This window comes from Scleropages formosus, chromosome 19 (genome assembly GCF_900964775.1).
Source record: "Scleropages formosus chromosome 19, fSclFor1.1, whole genome shotgun sequence".
Lineage (NCBI taxonomy): Eukaryota > Metazoa > Chordata > Actinopteri > Osteoglossiformes > Osteoglossidae > Scleropages > Scleropages formosus.
In genome coordinates this window covers 17,775,853-17,794,127 of record NC_041824.1, presented here as the reverse complement: position 1 = coordinate 17,794,127, position 18,275 = coordinate 17,775,853, and the positions used below count along the sequence as shown (strand labels likewise).

General features: G+C 46.9%; 1 protein-coding gene and 1 long non-coding RNA gene across 2 annotated transcripts in view; one reads left to right on the top strand and one right to left on the bottom strand.

The window, feature by feature from the left end:
- Positions 1-17,004, top strand: part of dgkaa (diacylglycerol kinase, alpha a) — a 28,471-nt gene extending 11,467 nt beyond the window's left edge. The window contains exons 3-24 of the mRNA XM_018760654.2: positions 457-533; positions 2,041-2,185; positions 2,968-3,042; positions 3,203-3,252; positions 4,111-4,185; positions 4,920-5,036; positions 6,987-7,104; positions 7,233-7,321; positions 7,811-7,930; positions 8,461-8,559; positions 9,593-9,679; positions 9,925-9,998; positions 10,252-10,326; positions 11,303-11,388; positions 12,639-12,728; positions 12,856-13,016; positions 13,138-13,202; positions 13,717-13,807; positions 14,568-14,754; positions 14,832-14,952; positions 15,983-16,043; positions 16,164-17,004. Coding sequence (XP_018616170.1) covers positions 457-533; positions 2,041-2,185; positions 2,968-3,042; positions 3,203-3,252; positions 4,111-4,185; positions 4,920-5,036; positions 6,987-7,104; positions 7,233-7,321; positions 7,811-7,930; positions 8,461-8,559; positions 9,593-9,679; positions 9,925-9,998; positions 10,252-10,326; positions 11,303-11,388; positions 12,639-12,728; positions 12,856-13,016; positions 13,138-13,202; positions 13,717-13,807; positions 14,568-14,754; positions 14,832-14,952; positions 15,983-16,043; positions 16,164-16,244 — 2,144 coding nt within the window. The 3' untranslated portion in view covers positions 16,245-17,004. The remainder of the gene's footprint in view (positions 1-456; positions 534-2,040; positions 2,186-2,967; positions 3,043-3,202; positions 3,253-4,110; positions 4,186-4,919; positions 5,037-6,986; positions 7,105-7,232; positions 7,322-7,810; positions 7,931-8,460; positions 8,560-9,592; positions 9,680-9,924; positions 9,999-10,251; positions 10,327-11,302; positions 11,389-12,638; positions 12,729-12,855; positions 13,017-13,137; positions 13,203-13,716; positions 13,808-14,567; positions 14,755-14,831; positions 14,953-15,982; positions 16,044-16,163) is intronic.
- Positions 11,409-12,900, bottom strand: LOC108939368 (uncharacterized). The gene is made up of 3 exons (XR_001966507.1): positions 12,842-12,900; positions 12,613-12,708; positions 11,409-11,484 (listed from the first exon to the last, which is right to left on the bottom strand). It is a non-coding gene; the product is annotated as an uncharacterized LOC108939368 (long non-coding RNA).
- Positions 17,005-18,275: the final 1,271 nt, after the last annotated feature.

The following is an 18,275-nucleotide window of genomic DNA, read 5'->3' as shown; positions in this document are numbered from 1 at the left end:
GAGCTTTCAAACCAACCTTCTGCTTTCAGACATTCAATAACGATCGAGATGTGAGCTGTTGAAGATGTTGCCGTTATAGCCGGTGTTTTGATTGTAGCTATAATAATAGTAATAGATTTTTTTTTTAGATTTTATATCACCCTTTTAATATCCCTTTCATGTATTTGCGCATGAACCAGTTTCCTTTAAGGTTCCGTTTGATATATTCATTTTTCTGGCATCTTTCGGTGCATTGTTTTCTTTTTTCTTTTTATAAAACTCCCTCTCTTCATATGACTCATATCCCCCGATGCCCCATCCAGCGTGTTGTTGTTCAAATCATACTTTCCCTGCAACGGACAGGGGCTTTGGTTGTGTAAGGCGAGCTGTGACTGTTTGCACCTTGGCCTTCTGTTATGCCGCGCTCCACGCTGTTCGGGTCGAGGTGATAATACTCCCCTGTTCCCGCTCTTGCAGATTGCAGGTTGAAAGTGAAAGATGTCGTGAAGGAGTTTGAGGCTGACGGAAGCCTGGCCCAGCACAGACACGGAGATGTGAGTCACGACGCTGCTACCGCCGCCGCGCGGTTCACCTTCGTGCACCGTAGGGCCGAACGACGTGCGGCGGTTGTTACGGCCCCTGCGAGCCGTGCCCGCTTGCGGCTCTGATCCGAGTAGGAGGTTCGAGTGGTGTGGCCAGCCGCAGATCAGATCTGCCGTTCGGTGGTTGTAAGATCTAAGACGTTTCTTTGCTCGTAGCTGTTGCTTCTGCCTGTGTATATGTCCCACACATTTTCCATATTTACAAGGGCTGTCAGGAACATGGCGAAGCTGTAAGGATCGGTCAAAGTTCGTGAAGCTTGGTGGGGGAAGGAGGCCGCCGTGCCCCACATCTCAGACACCTCCGATCTGATATTTCACTGTGCCGTGTATTTTTTTCCATTCATTTATTTTCCACACAAGTCAGACAGTTTACATTGTTTATACGATCGCGCAATGTCTTTAGGTTTCCTGAAAATTACGTATGTTTACTAGACGAAAAAAGTCATACTGGTACTTGAGATAAGACGGCCGTATTCTGGGAGTGGAGTCGATGAGTGGCTTGATGAGCTGCTCCACTTTCAAGAGTCTCTTCTGTGCGGTCAGCAGTTGTGCTCCCAGCCTCTTGTTTCCATTGTTGGACGGACACACACACACACACACACACACACACACACACACACACACACACACACACACACACACACACACACACACACACACACACACACACACACACGCGCGCGCGCGCGACTGGGACTTGATCACAGAACATCGCTCTTTCAGTGTAGGGTTTTCAGCACAAACACATTCTACTTTCTTGTTTATTCAGGATGGTGAGGTCAGATTTGACTGATTTAAATCTTTTCTCTGCTATAAATATAGCCTGATGAATGGTTGAGACTATAGTAAAGAGGAAAGAGTATCAAATGCAGAATTTAATAGTTCCTTCGCACACACACACACACACACACACACCTGCAAATCTAAAGCTGTTAGTCTGACACCATCTCACTGTCCATCTTGGACTAGTATTATTTTTGTCTAGAGTAGTTAAGGGGAAGTTCAGAGGAAAACATGTTGAGGGACTATCAAAGACTGACAAAAGTTTTGGTCAAAATTTAGCCAGGATGCTTGTTTTGAAATAGTTTCTAATTTTGGGATGATGCCATGTAAATGACACACAGATTGTGCTTATTTTACTGCAAAATTACGGTATAATTTGAGCAAATGAGCTCTATAGGCCATAAATTCCAAAAAGAAGCATTCAACTAGTGACAGTAAAGTTGGTGAAAAGATGTAACGTTTTGGACAGGAAATACCAAAAACAGAAGGCTTTCTGTGTGTCCCTTTTTTGTGGCTGGTTGCCCAGTGTCACACGGTTGTGCCGTCTTGGTCCGTGTGACACCAGCCTGGCGGTTCGCAGTGGCAAGCGTTCGGCCCCAGGAGATGGTGTACCTAAATAAGAACGGGACCGACCGCCAGCGTGACCGCCTCTGACCCTCTGCTCCCTCTTTCCCAGTGCATCACCGAGGAGGGCTTCCGCCTCTTCCTCAAGACCTACCTGGAGGTGGAGGACTTCCCCACGGACCTCTGCCAGCGCCTCTTCCGATCCTTCCAGAACCCGGAGCAGGATCGCTCTGATGATACCAGTCCGGCTGTAGCCAGTGAGCCTTCTGCTTCTCGCGTTAAGCCCCGATTTGTAGCCTTCACAATGTGGGTGGAAGTTGCCAAGTGGCAGTTCAGCAGAGGGCTGTAGGTTTCAACACTCTCGCGTCGGCCTTGTGCTGTTCAAAGAGGAAGTCTTCATAATTTGGTCCACTGTAACATTGGTTTTCATTCTCTACTGTTTTTCGTTATTTTTTTCTATTTATGTGTAATAACTAATAGTCCTCTATATCAGATTATGAAAGACTTGGAAATCATTCCTTTGGCACTGATGCAAGTTCTTAAAAGTTAAAAGTTTGACTAATATTAATATCATATTAATATGTTGAGTAAATAACTAGACAATGATTAAAGTAAGGGGCTTGGCCGGGTCCCGCTCTCTGGCGGGTCTGTGGTTCGAGTCCTGCTTGGGGTGCCTTGCAACGGACTGGTGTCCCATCAAGGGTGTGTCCCTTGCGTCCTGTGTTGCCGGGTTAGGCTCCGGCTCGCCGCGACCCCGCTTGGGACAAGCGGTTTCAGATTGCGTGCGTGATTAAACTATTAATCATTGTCTAGTTATTGTTTTTGCACTTGTGCGTAATAACAGGAATCTGCTGTATCGGATCGTGAAAGGCTTGGCAATCATTTCTGTAGCACTGATGCAAAATTCTTAAAGGTTAAAGTTTGGCTGATATTGAAAGAAAACAGTTACATAACGCGTCACCCATTCAGTGTCTAAGATAGCAACAGGGCTGGCCTCATTCTCTCTCCCTCTCTCTCTCTCTCCCTCTCGCTCGCCCAGGGGAGGTGTGCCTTAAAGATGTGTCGTGCTACTTCTCACTGCTGGAGGACGGACAGCCTCGAGAGAAACTGGAGTGTGAGTGTCCTGCCAGCCGCCCCAGTCCCTGTGTTAATGTCCCTCTGTGGTGTCCTAGCTGTGAGCGAGCAGTGCGCCCGTGTCCTTCACCATGCCGTCTCGGTGAGGGGGGGGGTGTCTCTTAGCAACGTTTTCACTGGCCTTTCTCCTCCCCTCTCAGTCACCTTTAAGCTGTACGACAAAGATGGGAACGGACTGCTGGACAGCTCGGTGAGTTGCGGCACCAAGCAGACCCGCTTGTCAATTTGTCTTTGCCCTCAGCTCGTCGTCTTGCATCGATATCTTGATACTCCAGGGAAGGGAACCGCTTTCCACCTCCCAGGCCCCTTAAAAAAATCCCAAAAGGTCAGAACCAGCTATCAGTCTGTTGAGTTCGGCGATGGTAAAATTTGCAAAGGCGCGAAAATTCCCACAGCCGTGTTCAGGGGTCTCTCCGACATGACCTGCTTTACAGGAGCGTGCCGACCCGTGCGCTCAGCTTCCCGTGTGACTGGTCGAGTCTGTAGAAAGCTACTCGAAGCATTTTCATTCTGGTGTTATTGGTGGCGAGGGGGCGCGGTGGCGCAGTGGGTTGGACCACAGTCCTGCTCTCCGGTGGGTCTGGGGTTCGAGTCCCGCTTGGGGTGCCTTGCGACGGACTGGCGTCCCGTCCTGGGTGTGTCCCCTCCCCCTCCAGCCTTGTGCCCTGAGTTGCCGGGTTAGGCTCCGGTTCCCCGTGACCCCGTATGGGACAAGCGGTTCTGAAAATGTGTGTGTGTGTGTGTGTGTGTGTGTGTGTGTGTGTGTGTGTGTGTGTGTGTGTGTGTGTGTGTGTGTTATTGGTGGCGTGGTTTCACGTGCCGAAAATAATGACCGGTGGCTGGGTTAGAGACGGCCGCTACCAAACATGTACTGTAGCTCAGGTGTCACGGTTTGACAGCGGGAACAGCAACCTTGAGTGCTGCTTCATCTGTGTGTGTGTGTGTGTGTGTGTGTGTGTGTGTGTGTGTGTGTGTGTGTGTGTGTGTGTGTGTGTGTGCTCTCTCTGTATCACCTGACTTCTTGGTATCACCCGTGCCACTTGTACAGGAAGTGGACCGGATCATCGCCCAGATGATGCATGCCGCAGACTACCTGGGCTGGGATGTGACCGAACTCCGGCCGGTGAGGAGCACTCCTATGATTTTAAACCCCCCTCTGCGGCGTCTTGTCAGATCACATGACACGGCTCATCACCGATGAAACGTTTTCATTATTCTGATTGTTTGTTTCTTTTATTATATATGCTTATATAAAGGTAGCAAATAGCATAGTAGTTACAACTGCTGCCTTGCAAAGGAAGGACCCAGGTTTGCCTCCCACCTCCTGCTGCAGTATCTTTGAAATAGGTACTTACCCTGAGTCGGTACCATATACCATGCTGTATAAATGGATAAATCATTGTAAGTAGCAATTTAAACTACTTTGGAGAAAAGTGTCAGATAAATAAGAAACATAACTAAGTAGCTCATAAGAAGTCACCAAAAGAGTTTTCTTTGGTACAATATGGTACACTTACTGTATTCAGATACATTTATATTAGCCTTATAGGCTGAACTCCTGACTTTAGAATGAAATGGTAAAATATCTCCCAGGACTCAACTCATGAATCCAGTTGCTTAACCTACGTATTTGTTGATTGCCGGGAAGCTGGGAAGCTACAGCTGTAGGTATAGGCATATAGCTATGACTTTGTACAAGCAAAAAATCCTAAATCATCTGCTTTGCAGTAATCCATCTGGCAGTGTAAACTGGCTATGTGCTGTAGGGTAAAACCCAGGATACACACGCACATGCAAACACCTCAGGATCCACACACGCGGCTGTCAGAGGCTTGACGTTGGGCTGCCTCCATCCAGGTGCTGAAGGACATGATGACGGCCATCGACTCGGACAGCAACGGCACGGTCTCCCTGCAGGAGTGGATTGAAGGCGGGATGAACAACGTGCCCCTGCTGGTTCTTCTGGGGCTGAAGGTGAGCGCCACCTCCGCTCGGCTCACCACGCTCATGAATATGCATCAGCAAGCGGCCCTCTGGTGCGTTCCACGCTGAGGGACTGGCATCTGTGCGTGGACGGCACCTGCTTGCGCGCCAAACCGAAGCTGGACTCCATCGAGTTAGCAGACTCCATATCGGAGTGTGTTCTCAAACACCTGGCAGCTCTACATCTCATCTGGTTCGGGGCACGCTCTGCCTCTTACTAGCATTTTTAATTTCAATTTCACTGGCTTTCTATAGAGATAACAGAACTCAAGTTTTTTTTTTGGAATGTCTCTAACCCAACAGCAACACCCACCCACCTGGCTCGGATGCCGCCATGGTGCGCGTCCTACCGCCGCTCCAGCCTGCCGATCCTCGGCACCTGTCACACACACCCGCCGCTGCCTTCAGGCTGATGTTAAATCCCATCGTGGCAAGAACTCATTATAACAAAGTTTGCTTTTAGCCAGTTATGATTCCCCATTCCCACCCCCCACTGCCGCCCGCAGATTCTAATGCGTTTCTCGCGAAACACTGTTCCCTTTGCGGCCCCGTGTGTGAGCTCTGCAAAATGTGCAGATGGGCTTGGCGGATGGTGCTCAGCCAATAGAAGCGATTTCTGCACGACCATCTGTGTGTCGAGCGGCTCGGTCAGCGCAGAGGAGGATTAGTCACGTCCCTGCGATCGACAGCTGAAGATGCGCTCCCCCCCCCCCGCCACCTCGCCGCACCCCAACCAGAGCCTCTCTCACTGCTCGCTGGTGACTGAGAGAAGTGCTTCGCGAAACTTGTTTAACGGCCACTTCCTCACCCGCCCCGCACGGCGATGCCGGGGACTTCCCCTCCGAGGGCTATTTCCATCTCCGAGGCTGCTTGGTGTGGGGAGGGGCGGCGGGTTCCTGTGAGGGTGCACACAAGCACGGTGCTGTGCGGTGAGGTTAGGGTCCCGCCGCACATGCTCAGCGAGCCCCAGTGCGGCACGCGGTGACTCATCTGATCGGGAGAGTGGCCTCTCACAAAAGCCCGACCTCCTTGCGGGTTCTTAAATAGCTCAGGACCTCCAGTGGCTGTGATGACACGCCTTTTTGCGTGCAAGCGGTGCCTTCCAGACAGACACTGGGCTGTCTTCATGATCTGTTCCAGAGAGGAGAGAGTGGGCGTCACGTCCTTCAGTAAGAACTTGTGCTCCTTCCTTGGTGTTCAATGATGTAAATGTGCCTAACAACACCAGTAATGGGCAAAACGGTGTACTGAGTGTATTTATTTATCAGGTAAATATATGCGTTAACGCTGTTGGTTGGTCGTTTTTCTTTTATTGCTATCAATGATTTTTGAAGGGGACATGGTGCAAAAATCAATAAGCACCGGAAGGGCATTTCTCACTGAAGAAGTGTCGTAGTGGTGCATTGAGAGAGGAGCAGGTAGATGGGCCACGCGCTGTAAAAGGCATCGCTGCCCTGTACTTGTGCTCCTGGGGGAAGCCCTCAGCTGGCACCTCGGAGTCACGTGGGTTCACATGGTGCAGGACACCGCTGTTTACGTGCACGGGAAAACTGTCATCAGTGGACTGCCATTCTCCATTCTTTGTGGAGCCACCTTTTCTATCCTTCCTTCTTTTCCGATACGAAAAGGTTTAATTCTTTAATTAATTAACCTTGCCCGTTGTCAGCAACAGTTTTCCAAAGACTTCTTGATTTAACAATGATCCGGCCAAGAAATCGACACCAAACCATTCCCGCTCTGCTAATGCGGTTCATGGAACGTTGTCAGCTATAAACTGTGTCTCTGCGCCAACCATTTGGACCAAGTGTCACATGATGAAGTGTGCTAAGTGATCACATGACTTTCACTTTGGATGCCGTGGCCTTTGAGATCTTTGGAGCAGCTTTCTCTCAGATGGTGCAGATGCCCTCATAGAAAAGTGCGTTTGCATGTATGTCTCAGATGACGCAGAGAGACGGTCAGCACCTGTGGAGGATGAAGCACTTCAACATGCCCGTGTACTGCAACGTGTGCCAGAGTGTGCTGCTGGGACTGCGTAAACAGGGTCTCTGCTGCAGCTGTGAGTTTCCACCGTCAGCATGTAGGGGGCAGCGCGTGCGCCCCCACAATCCGCTGTCAGTGTGCCTTGGAGGTGTGTACCATGTGCAGGTGTCACCCTCTTAACTGAGGTATTTGTCTTCTTTTCAGGCTGCAAGTATACTGTCCATGGGCGCTGTGCCAATAAGAACCCTGGGCCATGCACCCGCACCTACGTCATGTCCAAAAAGGACACAGGGGTGAGAATCAGGGTTGCTTTTTCTTGCGGTTGGAGTTGTCGCAGTTAACATGGGGCTGGGTGTTACAAGTTACTATATACACTGAATTTAACTTAGAGCTGTCTGTTCACACTTGAATGTCCAGCAGGGTGGGCAGACACTCATCCTCATACTCCCTAGAGGTTCGATTTTTTTTTCCCTTGGCCAGAAGTTTTTTGTTCTTTTGTTTTCCTCTCCTCAACTGTCAGCTGAGTTACTTAATGTTCACGTACCATTATGACTTTTTTTTGGATACACTTTTTCATTCTGTCCCACCTGTACTCAAAGAATCATAGCTGTGTTTGGAAGAGCATATTATAAAAAATAATTATATTCATACAATATATACATATTCAACTGCATGGTTTCCAGTGACTCTGAACATCTTTGTTAGGAAGAGTCGGCTGTACCGGGAAACCTGATTGGACGTCCATCTGTCCGTCTCCCTGTTTGTCAATCTGTGCATCACAGGTAGCGACTCATGACTGGGTCAGTGGCAGCTGCGACGCTGGGAAGTGTGACCGGTGCCAGAAGAAGATCAAGAGCTACCACGGGCTGACGGGCAAGCGCTGTGTGTGGTGCCACGCCATGGTGAGGGGCTAAAGTTGTGTTTAAAACGGGTCATTGTACGTTACATTATCCAAGATGATTTGGCAGTATAACTCAATTATAAAAGAAAATAGATTAGACCATTATCTCACTTCTGAAGCAAAAAATAAATGAGGGTCACTTTGTCCCACTAGTCCCATATATTAATACCGTATTTTAGTCTCTCAAAGTCCCTGCTGAAATATGATTGATTCCATCAGACAGATTTAAAACAGAAATAGGGCATCAGGTGGTGTGCTGTTTAGAACTACTGCCTTGCACTCACAGGACACAGGTTTGAATCCCATCTCCTGCTCTAGTAGCCTTGATCGAGATACTTACACTGTACTGATACAGCAAAAATTATCCAGCTGTATGAATGGGTAAATCACTGTAAGTAACTTTGGAGAAAAATATCAGCTAGGTGTTTGAATGGTAACTTGAAGACAGTTTTGTAGTGTTGATGAATGGTCCTGAGAGAGAAATACCGGTGTCTGGGACCTTACTCAGCTGTTGCTCCTGTTGTCCTTCAGCGCCATGACGAGTGTGTGAACCAGGAGCCCACGGAGTGCAACTGCGGACCCCTGCGGGACCACATCCTCCCCCCATGGGCCATCTACCCCGTCATCAAGGTGGGACTGCCACATTGTCACGGAGGCAAAGCAGCAGAAACAAAGACTTTGCTGAGCAGGGATGGTTCCCCTAAGCGATTAACATGAACATGTGGTCAGTCCACACATCATAGCATTTGAGTGTGATAAATAATGAACAAACAGAAAAACATGTCCATTGCACAACCAAGTGTGTCTGCTCCAGGCCTGGCATATTATTCACAGAACTGAAGGTGCTTCTTGAGGTTGAGCAGTCTTTGCCCTGGGATGCACCTGTTGCAGAACAGCAGCAGTTCCTTAAGGGAAGGCCTGTGTGTCTGGAACTACCTTGCTTTAGAGAATAATGTCTTCACAGACATCAAAAACGCATGCTTTATAGGACAGGTGAGCTGCTGGGCGGTTCAACCCAGGGCAGGAGGAGGGAGCAGCAAGATGGATCGTTCCCAGGAACCCAGCCCTGCCCTAACTGATGAATGGGAGCCAGCTGCTGACACTTAAGGGCCAATTTATTTACTTTAAAGGCAGCTGGCCTGAAGACCTTAGGAGTGGTGTCTTAGAGAGCAGTCTGGAGAAGGGACTGTGGGGTTTTGTTTTATTACTGTTGCTACCTGAAAGGGGATTGTTTTTGTTCTGTTGGGTTTCAAATAAACCTGTTTTTGTTTAAAATCCTGCTGTCTCATTTTTTGGTCCTGCCTACATGACTGCCTCTGTCCCATGACCACCTACGGATGTATGATCATTGGTATCTCTAAGCAAGCATTTATACTGGGTGGCTCACTTGGCTCTAACTCTACAGCGGTTATCTGTAAATAGGCCCAAAGGGCATACAGTATCAGCCTCAGAGGATTTATCACGCATTTTATGACATGATTCTTGGAAGTCTGAAAAGAGAAAGAGTCATGACGTTTCGTGATCTCGCTTACTTCAGCTTCCTGTAATGTAATTGTGAATTATTGACAGATTTCTAGAAATTTCTTGGACTTCCCACTGATTTTTCTCTCTCCTTACTCTCTCTGTCCTTCTCAATCTCCTCCTTCTCCTCCCTGTTCTGCAGGAGAGGTCCAACAACCTGAAGAATGGCTGTGGTCCTTTCGGAGATGACAGTGAGTTGAACACCACTCCAGATGGCCAGGTCCTCCAGGTGAGTCTCCTTTGTAGACATACACATCCACTTGCCATATCTTCCAGGATGTGGGAGTGTGTTGAAATGCAGTCTAGGGCAACTGGGCCTTTTAGCATTCTAAAACTTCGACTTTTTTTTCAAGCCAGTCTTGCAGATCTTTCTGCATACACATGTACCGGAGTTGTGCCAAGTGCCTGTGTTTCTAACTCTTGCCTCGCATACTGTTGAATCTACATGGCTTGTTCCATCCCTCCCTGCCACAGATCAGCCCCATTCCCAACACACATCCTCTCCTGGTGTTCGTGAACCCAAAGAGTGGAGGAAAGCAGGGTGAGAGGTGAGGTGTGTGCAGCAGCACTCCTGGATATCGTTGTATCCAAAGCAACAAGGTGTATGACTCTCTGTCCTGTACCCCGACATCCAACACTGGACCACAAGAGTTCATTAGCTTCTGAATGTTCATTACCTGTTTTGATGGCCCTTGGTTCTGCTCCTCTTCCTCAACTGTATGTGAGTTTGTGAGAATATGGCAAATTTTGCGCACAGATGACTTTTGTAAAGCAATGTGTGTGTCTCTCTCTATCCTAAAGAGTCCTACGTAAATTCCAGTACTTGCTGAACCCACGACAGGTTTACAACCTCTCCAATGGAGGACCTGGACCAGGGTAAGGCCCACTGCACTGTGTGTCCTTACATAAAGAAGACAAGGCAACTTTAATAGCCAAGTACGTTTGCACATACATGGAATTTGACACAGTCAGTGCTCCTCCAGACACATTTGACATACACGACAGTGTCAAAATATAAAGAACAGCATCAAAAAATACAGAAGAATGTACAGAAACAACATCAGAACCGGTTGGGTACTATGTCAATAAATTCTCAAGAAGGTGCAGTGAATAAATAATAGTCAGAGCAAATAATACAGTACGATTACTTAGAGGATGTAAGTAATTCTGGCAAAGAGACAGATTAAACATAAACAGGTGGTGCAGGTGTATTAAGGTAGTTTCTAGCTGGACACAGATGGTGGCATCTTAATGTCCATTCAATTCTGGATATGGATCATTATGTGCGTTCACAGGCCGATCAAGGACGCTGCTTGAGGGGAAAATCCTGTTTTGTGTGTGTGTGTTTGGGTCCTTATTGCCTCCTATCACTGCCCAGAAGGTAGGGCTTGGAGGATCTGATGGCCAGAGTGGGAAGGGTCCTCATGGATCCTGTCCACTTTCTTTCTGGTCCTAGAACTGTAGAGGTCTTGTAGTTTGGGCAGCGCACATCCAGTGGAGAATCCACAGCCTAAAACTGAACTTACTGATCCCACAGGGCTTAGTCACCGCTCCAGTTCTCAACATTCTTTGGTATCTAATTATTAATATACTTCAAATGTCACTACACTGTCTTAATCAAACATTGGCTAGGAACAGTTCCAGAAACGACACAAATGTGCAAATGTGTTAATGAGAACAAGGGCAAATGAGAACACCCGATGTAGAGATGTGCTTTTTTATTTTTGAACTTTTACTTTTTTTTTTTTTTTTAAGTTTTTGGTGCTGTATTGCCATCCAAGAGCTGAAGCCTTCTGAAAGCGTGGCATTGCTCTTCTAACAGTGGTGCCGTGTTTTCCTGTCTATTTGTTAGGCTGCACTTCTTCAGGAACCTGCAGGAATACAGGATCTTGGTGTGCGGAGGGGACGGCACTGTGGGCTGGATCCTGGACGCCATAGGTTGGACCTTCCTCCCTTCCAGCCTCTTCTGACCTTGGCTCTATGCCATGTGAACTCATTACTTTCCTTAGGTTCCATGGTGACTTTTTGATGATCCTTAAACAACAAAATGCTTTTTTTTTTTCACAGCAGAAGAGAACTGGGTCTCGGCAACATAAAAAGGAGACATAATACAAGGACAAAAAGTTGTAATATTTAGCAGGGGTGCTGATCGGAAAATAAAATGCATCCTTTATTTCATTATTTTCTTTCTAGAGCAATGAATTTATGAAATGAAAGTATCGTCGTGTTATGGGGGATTATTTTCTTTTTCAATTATTGGCACTAGGAGTCTTAGCATTGGGCCTACGCAACTTCTGCTTGCCCCGTGGAACTCGGAAAGGCAAAATTTACTGCACTATTGTAACTCGTTAAATTTTTCAAGTATCTCATATCAGCATTAAATAATTAACGACATGCGGGTCAGTTTTTATATAAGCTAATTTGTTAGTAAAACTCATTGCAATTTCAATAAATTCCACATTTCTTTAATGTGGCTAATGATTATACTTAGTGATATTACCATGATGTGAAACATTTTTCGAGGAATTCGTAACTAAATGTTACAGACAGCCCCTGTCAAATAACAGTTGCAGTGTGTGGGAGGGCAGCAGGCAGTAAGGAACTCGGAAAGCAGTGGTACTGCAGTGTCCCTGTCTCTTTTATTTCACAAAAAAGCAACCTTGGCAATCCAAGTGAGCAATTGTAAAGAGACTACAAAAGTACAGTGTCTTCTGCTGCCAAATGGCCTTGGAACTTTATTGCATCGCCGTTGTTTTATTTGAACGATGTCACAAAGGGTGAACTGAGCTATTTGCAGCAAGCCACACAAAGATGTTCTTTACATTATTGAAAATGTTTGTTACTCTGGGATTTTATCATCCTGCCTCCACCTAAAGTAAATTTACTTGCAGATCAATCTGAATAGTCAAGCAACAACCTTATGTAATGACAGGGCTCTTCTTGCTAAGCAATTGCTTGTTTAACATTTACATTGTGTTCTCTTGGATGCCCCATGTAAAATATGCAAATGTCATGTTTGCAAGTCATTGTGGGTGAGAACTTCTGCTGAATAAATAAATAATAGCAGGTAGCCATGAAATTTTTTTTTCCCCTTTTGGAAAATGAGTCATACTTGTAGGGTACATTGGTACTGTGGATGTTGCATGCAAAGGCAGAACTTACTGATCTCAGTCCCGTTTCCTCCCCAGACAAGGTGCCTCTGCTGGTGCGCCCCCCGGTGGCTGTGCTGCCCCTGGGCACAGGAAATGACTTGGCTCGCTGCCTCAGATGGGGTGGAGGTGATGACATACTTTAGTGTACTGTATTAAACTACAAAGTACATTATTCAATAGTCCATGAGTGGAATAAAGTGACTGTTTTGATATTTCCAAACAACACTTGCTTTTACAACCTTTCGGCGTTCAGGATACGATGGGGTCGACCTGGGTCGCATCCTCAAGGAAATCGAAGCCAGTTCCCAGGTGCTCATGGACCGCTGGAGCATCCAGGTGATTCCCGAGGACAGCCAGGAGCGGGGAGACCCCGTGCCCTACGAGATCATCAACAACTACTTCTCCATCGGCGTGGTGAGTACAGACGAGGGAGCCCAGCAGGTGTAGCAGAAGGGTGAGGGAGTGACTTACAGAATGGGCGAGAGATACTCCACCATGCAGTTCAAGTTATATTCCCCCCCCCGTGCTTGGGCAGGATGCCTCGATCGCCCACCGCTTCCACACGATGAGAGAGAAGCATCCTCAGAAGTTCAACAGCAGGTGAGAACGCCAGCAGGGACCTGGGAGGGGCAGGATGGGATCCAAAGCTTCAAAGGGAGTCAAACACCACCGCGTAGACAATCGCACACCCGGGCACAGCGCCACGGGAACCACTCCGCTCAGAGAGGTGTGAACATGTGCAGTACACTGCACTGTGTTTCCTGGCACTCTCTTGTCCTCTTCTACAACCAACAACAGACGCACTCACTGGACTTCTCAGCCACAGCACTTTCCTGTTTAGTCATCCTTATATAGTGTGTCCTTTATGTAATTGATAGTACAAATTGGTTATGTAAGAAATAATAAATAGGATTCATTGTCTCAGAAGCAAAAATGAATTTTTCCCAGAACCTCAGTGGAAGCGCCGCTAAATCAATGAAGTTAAGATTCAAATGGTTTTTGTTTCTGCACAGGGTTACTGTGCGTTAATCTCGTTTTTCTTTTTTCTTTAATGGTTTGGGCAAAAGTACTCTGTTTTCCCTGAATGCTCTGTTGACATGCTTTCACGTGCCAGAATGAAGAACAAGCTGTGGTATTTTGAGTTTGCCACGTCCGAGTCCATCTCTGCCTCCTGCAAGAAGCTGAAGGAGTGCCTCACGGTTGAGGTGAGCCGCTGCTCCGGCAGCTGACAAGAGCTGACCGGGGTCCCTCGGCTCGTCTCACAAACGCAATGGCTGTTCCGTCTGTACTTTATAAGTACAATTAGTGCTCATGTCAGGATGAAGTGTTTTCGTGACATTAACATTCATTCAGCTGATGCTTTTCCCAAAAACAACTTAGTGTTCTGCTATTTCCAATGATTGACTCATTTAAGTGTTTGAGTTTTTTTTTTAAGCAGAACAGCACTGCGTCATAGAAACATTACATTTATTTAGCAGACACTTTTCTCCAAAGCAACTTCCAGTGAACTCTATGTAGTGTTATCAGCCCACACACCTTATTCACCAAGCTGACTTACACTGCTAGATACACTACTTACTATGGGTCACTCATCCATACATCGGTGGAACACACTCTCTCTGTCACTCACACACTATGGGGGAACCTGAACAGCATGTCTTGGGGCTGTGGGAGGAAACCAGAGCACCTGGAGGAAACCCACACAGACACAGGGAGAACATGCAAACTCCACACAGACTGAGCGGGTATTGAACCCACGTACTCTTGCATCACGTAGGCACGGTGAGACAGCAGCACAACTCGCTGTGCCACCATGCCTCCCACATTTTGTTTTTAAACAAAAACAATATAGAAAGAAAATGCACATACAGTCACATTTCTAAAACAAGGGCAAAAGGTTACAGTATTTCTGTGGTGCGAATGGTATTTTTGTTAAGTTTAACATGTTCTTCATTTCCCTTCCAGTGCTGTGGAACACCCCTGGACCTGAGTGGGCTTTCTTTGGAAGGAATTGCCATCCTCAACATTCCCAGCATGCACGGCGGCTCAAACTTGTGGGGCGAACCCAAGAAGGTTGACAGCAAAGCCTCTGCAGATCATGAGTACCCAGAGGTCATCGTGGATCCTGATGTCCTCAAAACAAGTCAACAGGGTAGGCTGAGCATCCGAGAGCTCCTGAGGTTATGTCTGTCCCGAATGTGCATCTCATGGCGTGCACCTCTCCCCAAGATATTAGCGACAAGCGCCTTGAGGTGGTGGGGCTGGAGGGGGCCATCGAGATGGGTCAGATTTACACCGGACTGAAGAGCGCCGGACGCCGACTGGCCAAGACCTCCCAGATCACTATCAGGTGCGCAACGTAACCACCAGCCAGGACCAGCCTTAGGCCAGTTGAACCTTTTTTGTCTCAGCAGGCCATGTGCCCATAGATATCACTGGAGAGCAGGACCCGGTCCAACCCACTGCGCCCCCCCCCCCCCCCCCCCCCCCCCCCCCGCCTCATATTCCTGATACTTAATCTGAAATAACTTTGTCTCAGATTCCCAGCCAAAAAGGTCCAAATAGTGACCTGCAATTTCTAAGGCCGGCTCTGCCGCCAGCCACGCAAGCATGTCCTCATAAAGGCAGCTGTGAACACACCCTGTCCTTGCGCCACAGTGTCCATGAGAAGCACGATCTGCTTTCCTGCTGTTGGATTTTTTTCATAATTGCTCTGAAACTACATGAGAAAAAAGCAAGGAGTCTTTCTGCTTTTTGTCAGATATGCATTAAAAATTATACCAGTTGACTGGACTGGTACATATGACCCTTCCCTGCTGTAGTTTTTAATTGACAGTTGGTCTACATTTGCATTTATTAATTTATCAAAGCAGCTTACAATGATTATTAACTAGTATTTATCTGACACCTTCATCCAAGGTGACACGCAATGTTGGATACACTGCGCTGAACTCCCTGCAGTCATTCACACATCTATACAGCGCAGCGGCGTAACGCAAACACACGCATGCACAAAACGTAATTGAGTCATCAGTTGACCTGAAACACAGCTCTTTAGACTGTGAGTGGAAACCCACATGAACACAGGGAGTACATGCAAACACTACATAGGCTGAGCCAGATTCATACCTGCATCCGAACATAGGCCTGTAGCTATGAGGCACCGGCACCACCTGCTGTGCCATCATGCCACCAAAGTTGTTAATCAGTCACGTGTGCTCGTGCACTCAAGTTACGTGTGTCTGACCCCAAGGCGGTGGATGGGAAGAGTCTTCAAGGCTTGGGCTGGATGAATCCAGTTGTGTGTGTGTGGGAATGATGGCGTAGTAATGATGGGCAGTAGCAGCGGTGGTGGTTATGCTCTCTTCTGTCTATCCCAGGACAAAGAAAGCCTTGCCCATGCAGATCGACGGCGAGCCGTGGATGCAGCCACCATGCACGGTGAGTGTTGGTGCGCCGATGGCCCGGTGTGCTGCGTCGGCACCACCGTCACCTCCCATACTCCTCGGGGTGCCACCATGACTTCATAGTTCTCGTTTTGTTCCTCCTCCTCCCTGCCAGATACACATCACACACAAGAACCAAGCCAGTATGCTAATGGCTCCACCTGCCAGGTCAAGCAGCTTCTTCAACCTCAAGTAGAGCTACGCTAGAGATGGACCTCAGGACCTGTGGCTCCTGGGGATCTGGGAACACGCTACAGTGACTTCTACTCTTCTGCACATTACTGCTCGAATGTTAAACTGCGTTGGCCGTGAAGTGCGTTCTTGTTTGTGCGTATGTTTGTGTGTGTGTGAGAGAGCAAGAGAGAACTCAATGCAGTTTACAAATAATACAGATGTTTAAAACCCCAAAACCAGTTATGAGGCCCATGATAAGGAAAAGAGGAACTGGTTACGGGAGCACGCAAGATGTGGTGTCTGGGTCGGCCTTGGACGCGACTGTGAACATCAGACACAAACTTGACAGCTGCACCAGTACTGCTTTTTCGCTTGTACATTCGTGAGCTTTCTCTTATTTGGTCCGCAAACCTTATTTTAATCTTCTGTCTTAAACTATGGCATCATAACCTGGGGCGTGCCATGTAGTGAGCTTCGTACACACCTCAGAGGTCCACTCGCTGCGGGCGTGAAACCGATCAGCTGGAACCCCTTCCATCATTCTAAGCAACTCTTCTCGGTGTAGCTTTATTATATGTCAATGTACCGTACAGCTACTGTAGGTTACACAAAAGTGTATGTATGATTGGAGCTATGGTAAGACTGAAATATGTGTATTTATTTTTTTTTTTCTAACCTGTACATTTTAAAAATGACCCCTTCCAAATCCTGAGAATGACTATGATTTTATCCCTCAGATTAAAATGTCTATTAATTTCTGTTAATAAAGAAAAATACTGGTGAATATTTTATGGTGTGCTCTTTTCTGTTATTCTGTTGACTCATAACCTGTAATATGCTGTCACTCTTTCATCATGAGTTTCTTCATCTAAAAGGCATTTTCTTAATTCTCTATTTCGTGGCAAATGTTTGCCCTTTGTGCCCATTAACAAAACTTTGGGGAAAATCTAATATACAGTACTGTGCATCCAAAGGAAAATTAACTGACAGTTTCACCTGTGTGAATAAGAGATTAATATCCATTAATAACACATTCATAAGGCTCTAGGTTTAACCCTGTTTTGCCATTTCTGATAGAACATTATTTTGCCAACATTTGTTCCAGGATCTCCTGTCACAGGAAAAAATTATTTTGTCTATATATGTGTACAGTTCCAGTTAACCAGCATTGTCTAAAACTCCATTGGACCTACAGTATACTGTACATCAGTGCAGAGTCCCACCCACAGAATTAAGAATACCCTGCTATTTAAACCACAAATCAGTGTAAATTTCCTGGTCTCACATTTTAAGTCATCTGGATTTTTAGTTAAATAAAAGTGGAGAATAAAAATTGTAGGCCTATGTGAAATGTGCAGACACATACTGCCGGATTCGAACCTGGAGCCCAGGAGCCGAGTCGCCAGTGCCAACCTGCCTAAATATAAAGTTCTGTATCTAAATTCTTCCGTAAAATGGATATCGATGTTAATTATTTCAATGAATCATCTATTAACCGATCATTCTTAGCCCTTTGTCGTGGTAAATCTAAGTGAAATAAAACAGTAATTTATTCATCTCTGTTTTAATAGCAGAAGGTGGGGGGGTATATATATTTTATTAGCAAAAAAAGCTCCAGTGAGCAGATGGTGTTCAGTGTAAATCTGTTTGGAAAAGAAGTGATTAAGAGCTCAAGGGGAACCAAACCCACTTAGACCTCAGACTGAAGATTCTTGGAAGAGGTTAAAATGTGCAAGGTGCTGCTGGTTGCTCTCAAACACGAGGGGAGGCAGTCTTATACTCAGAAGGTGTCTGGTTCACATCCCGCTCTTCCTGTGGTACGCTTGATAACGGTACTTACCTTGAATTGATGCAGTAAAATGCACTGTTATATAAATGGGTAAATAAGAGTGACGTGGATGATGGAACACGTCGAATCACCTTGGTGAATCAGCGAACGCCCCTGCATCACGACTCTGAGTCTTGCTGTAAACCAATTTCCCCGCTAGATGGCGCACGTCGCACACACTGACAGCGCTGGAGCGACTCTTCCCGCACAAGCGCGACAGACGGT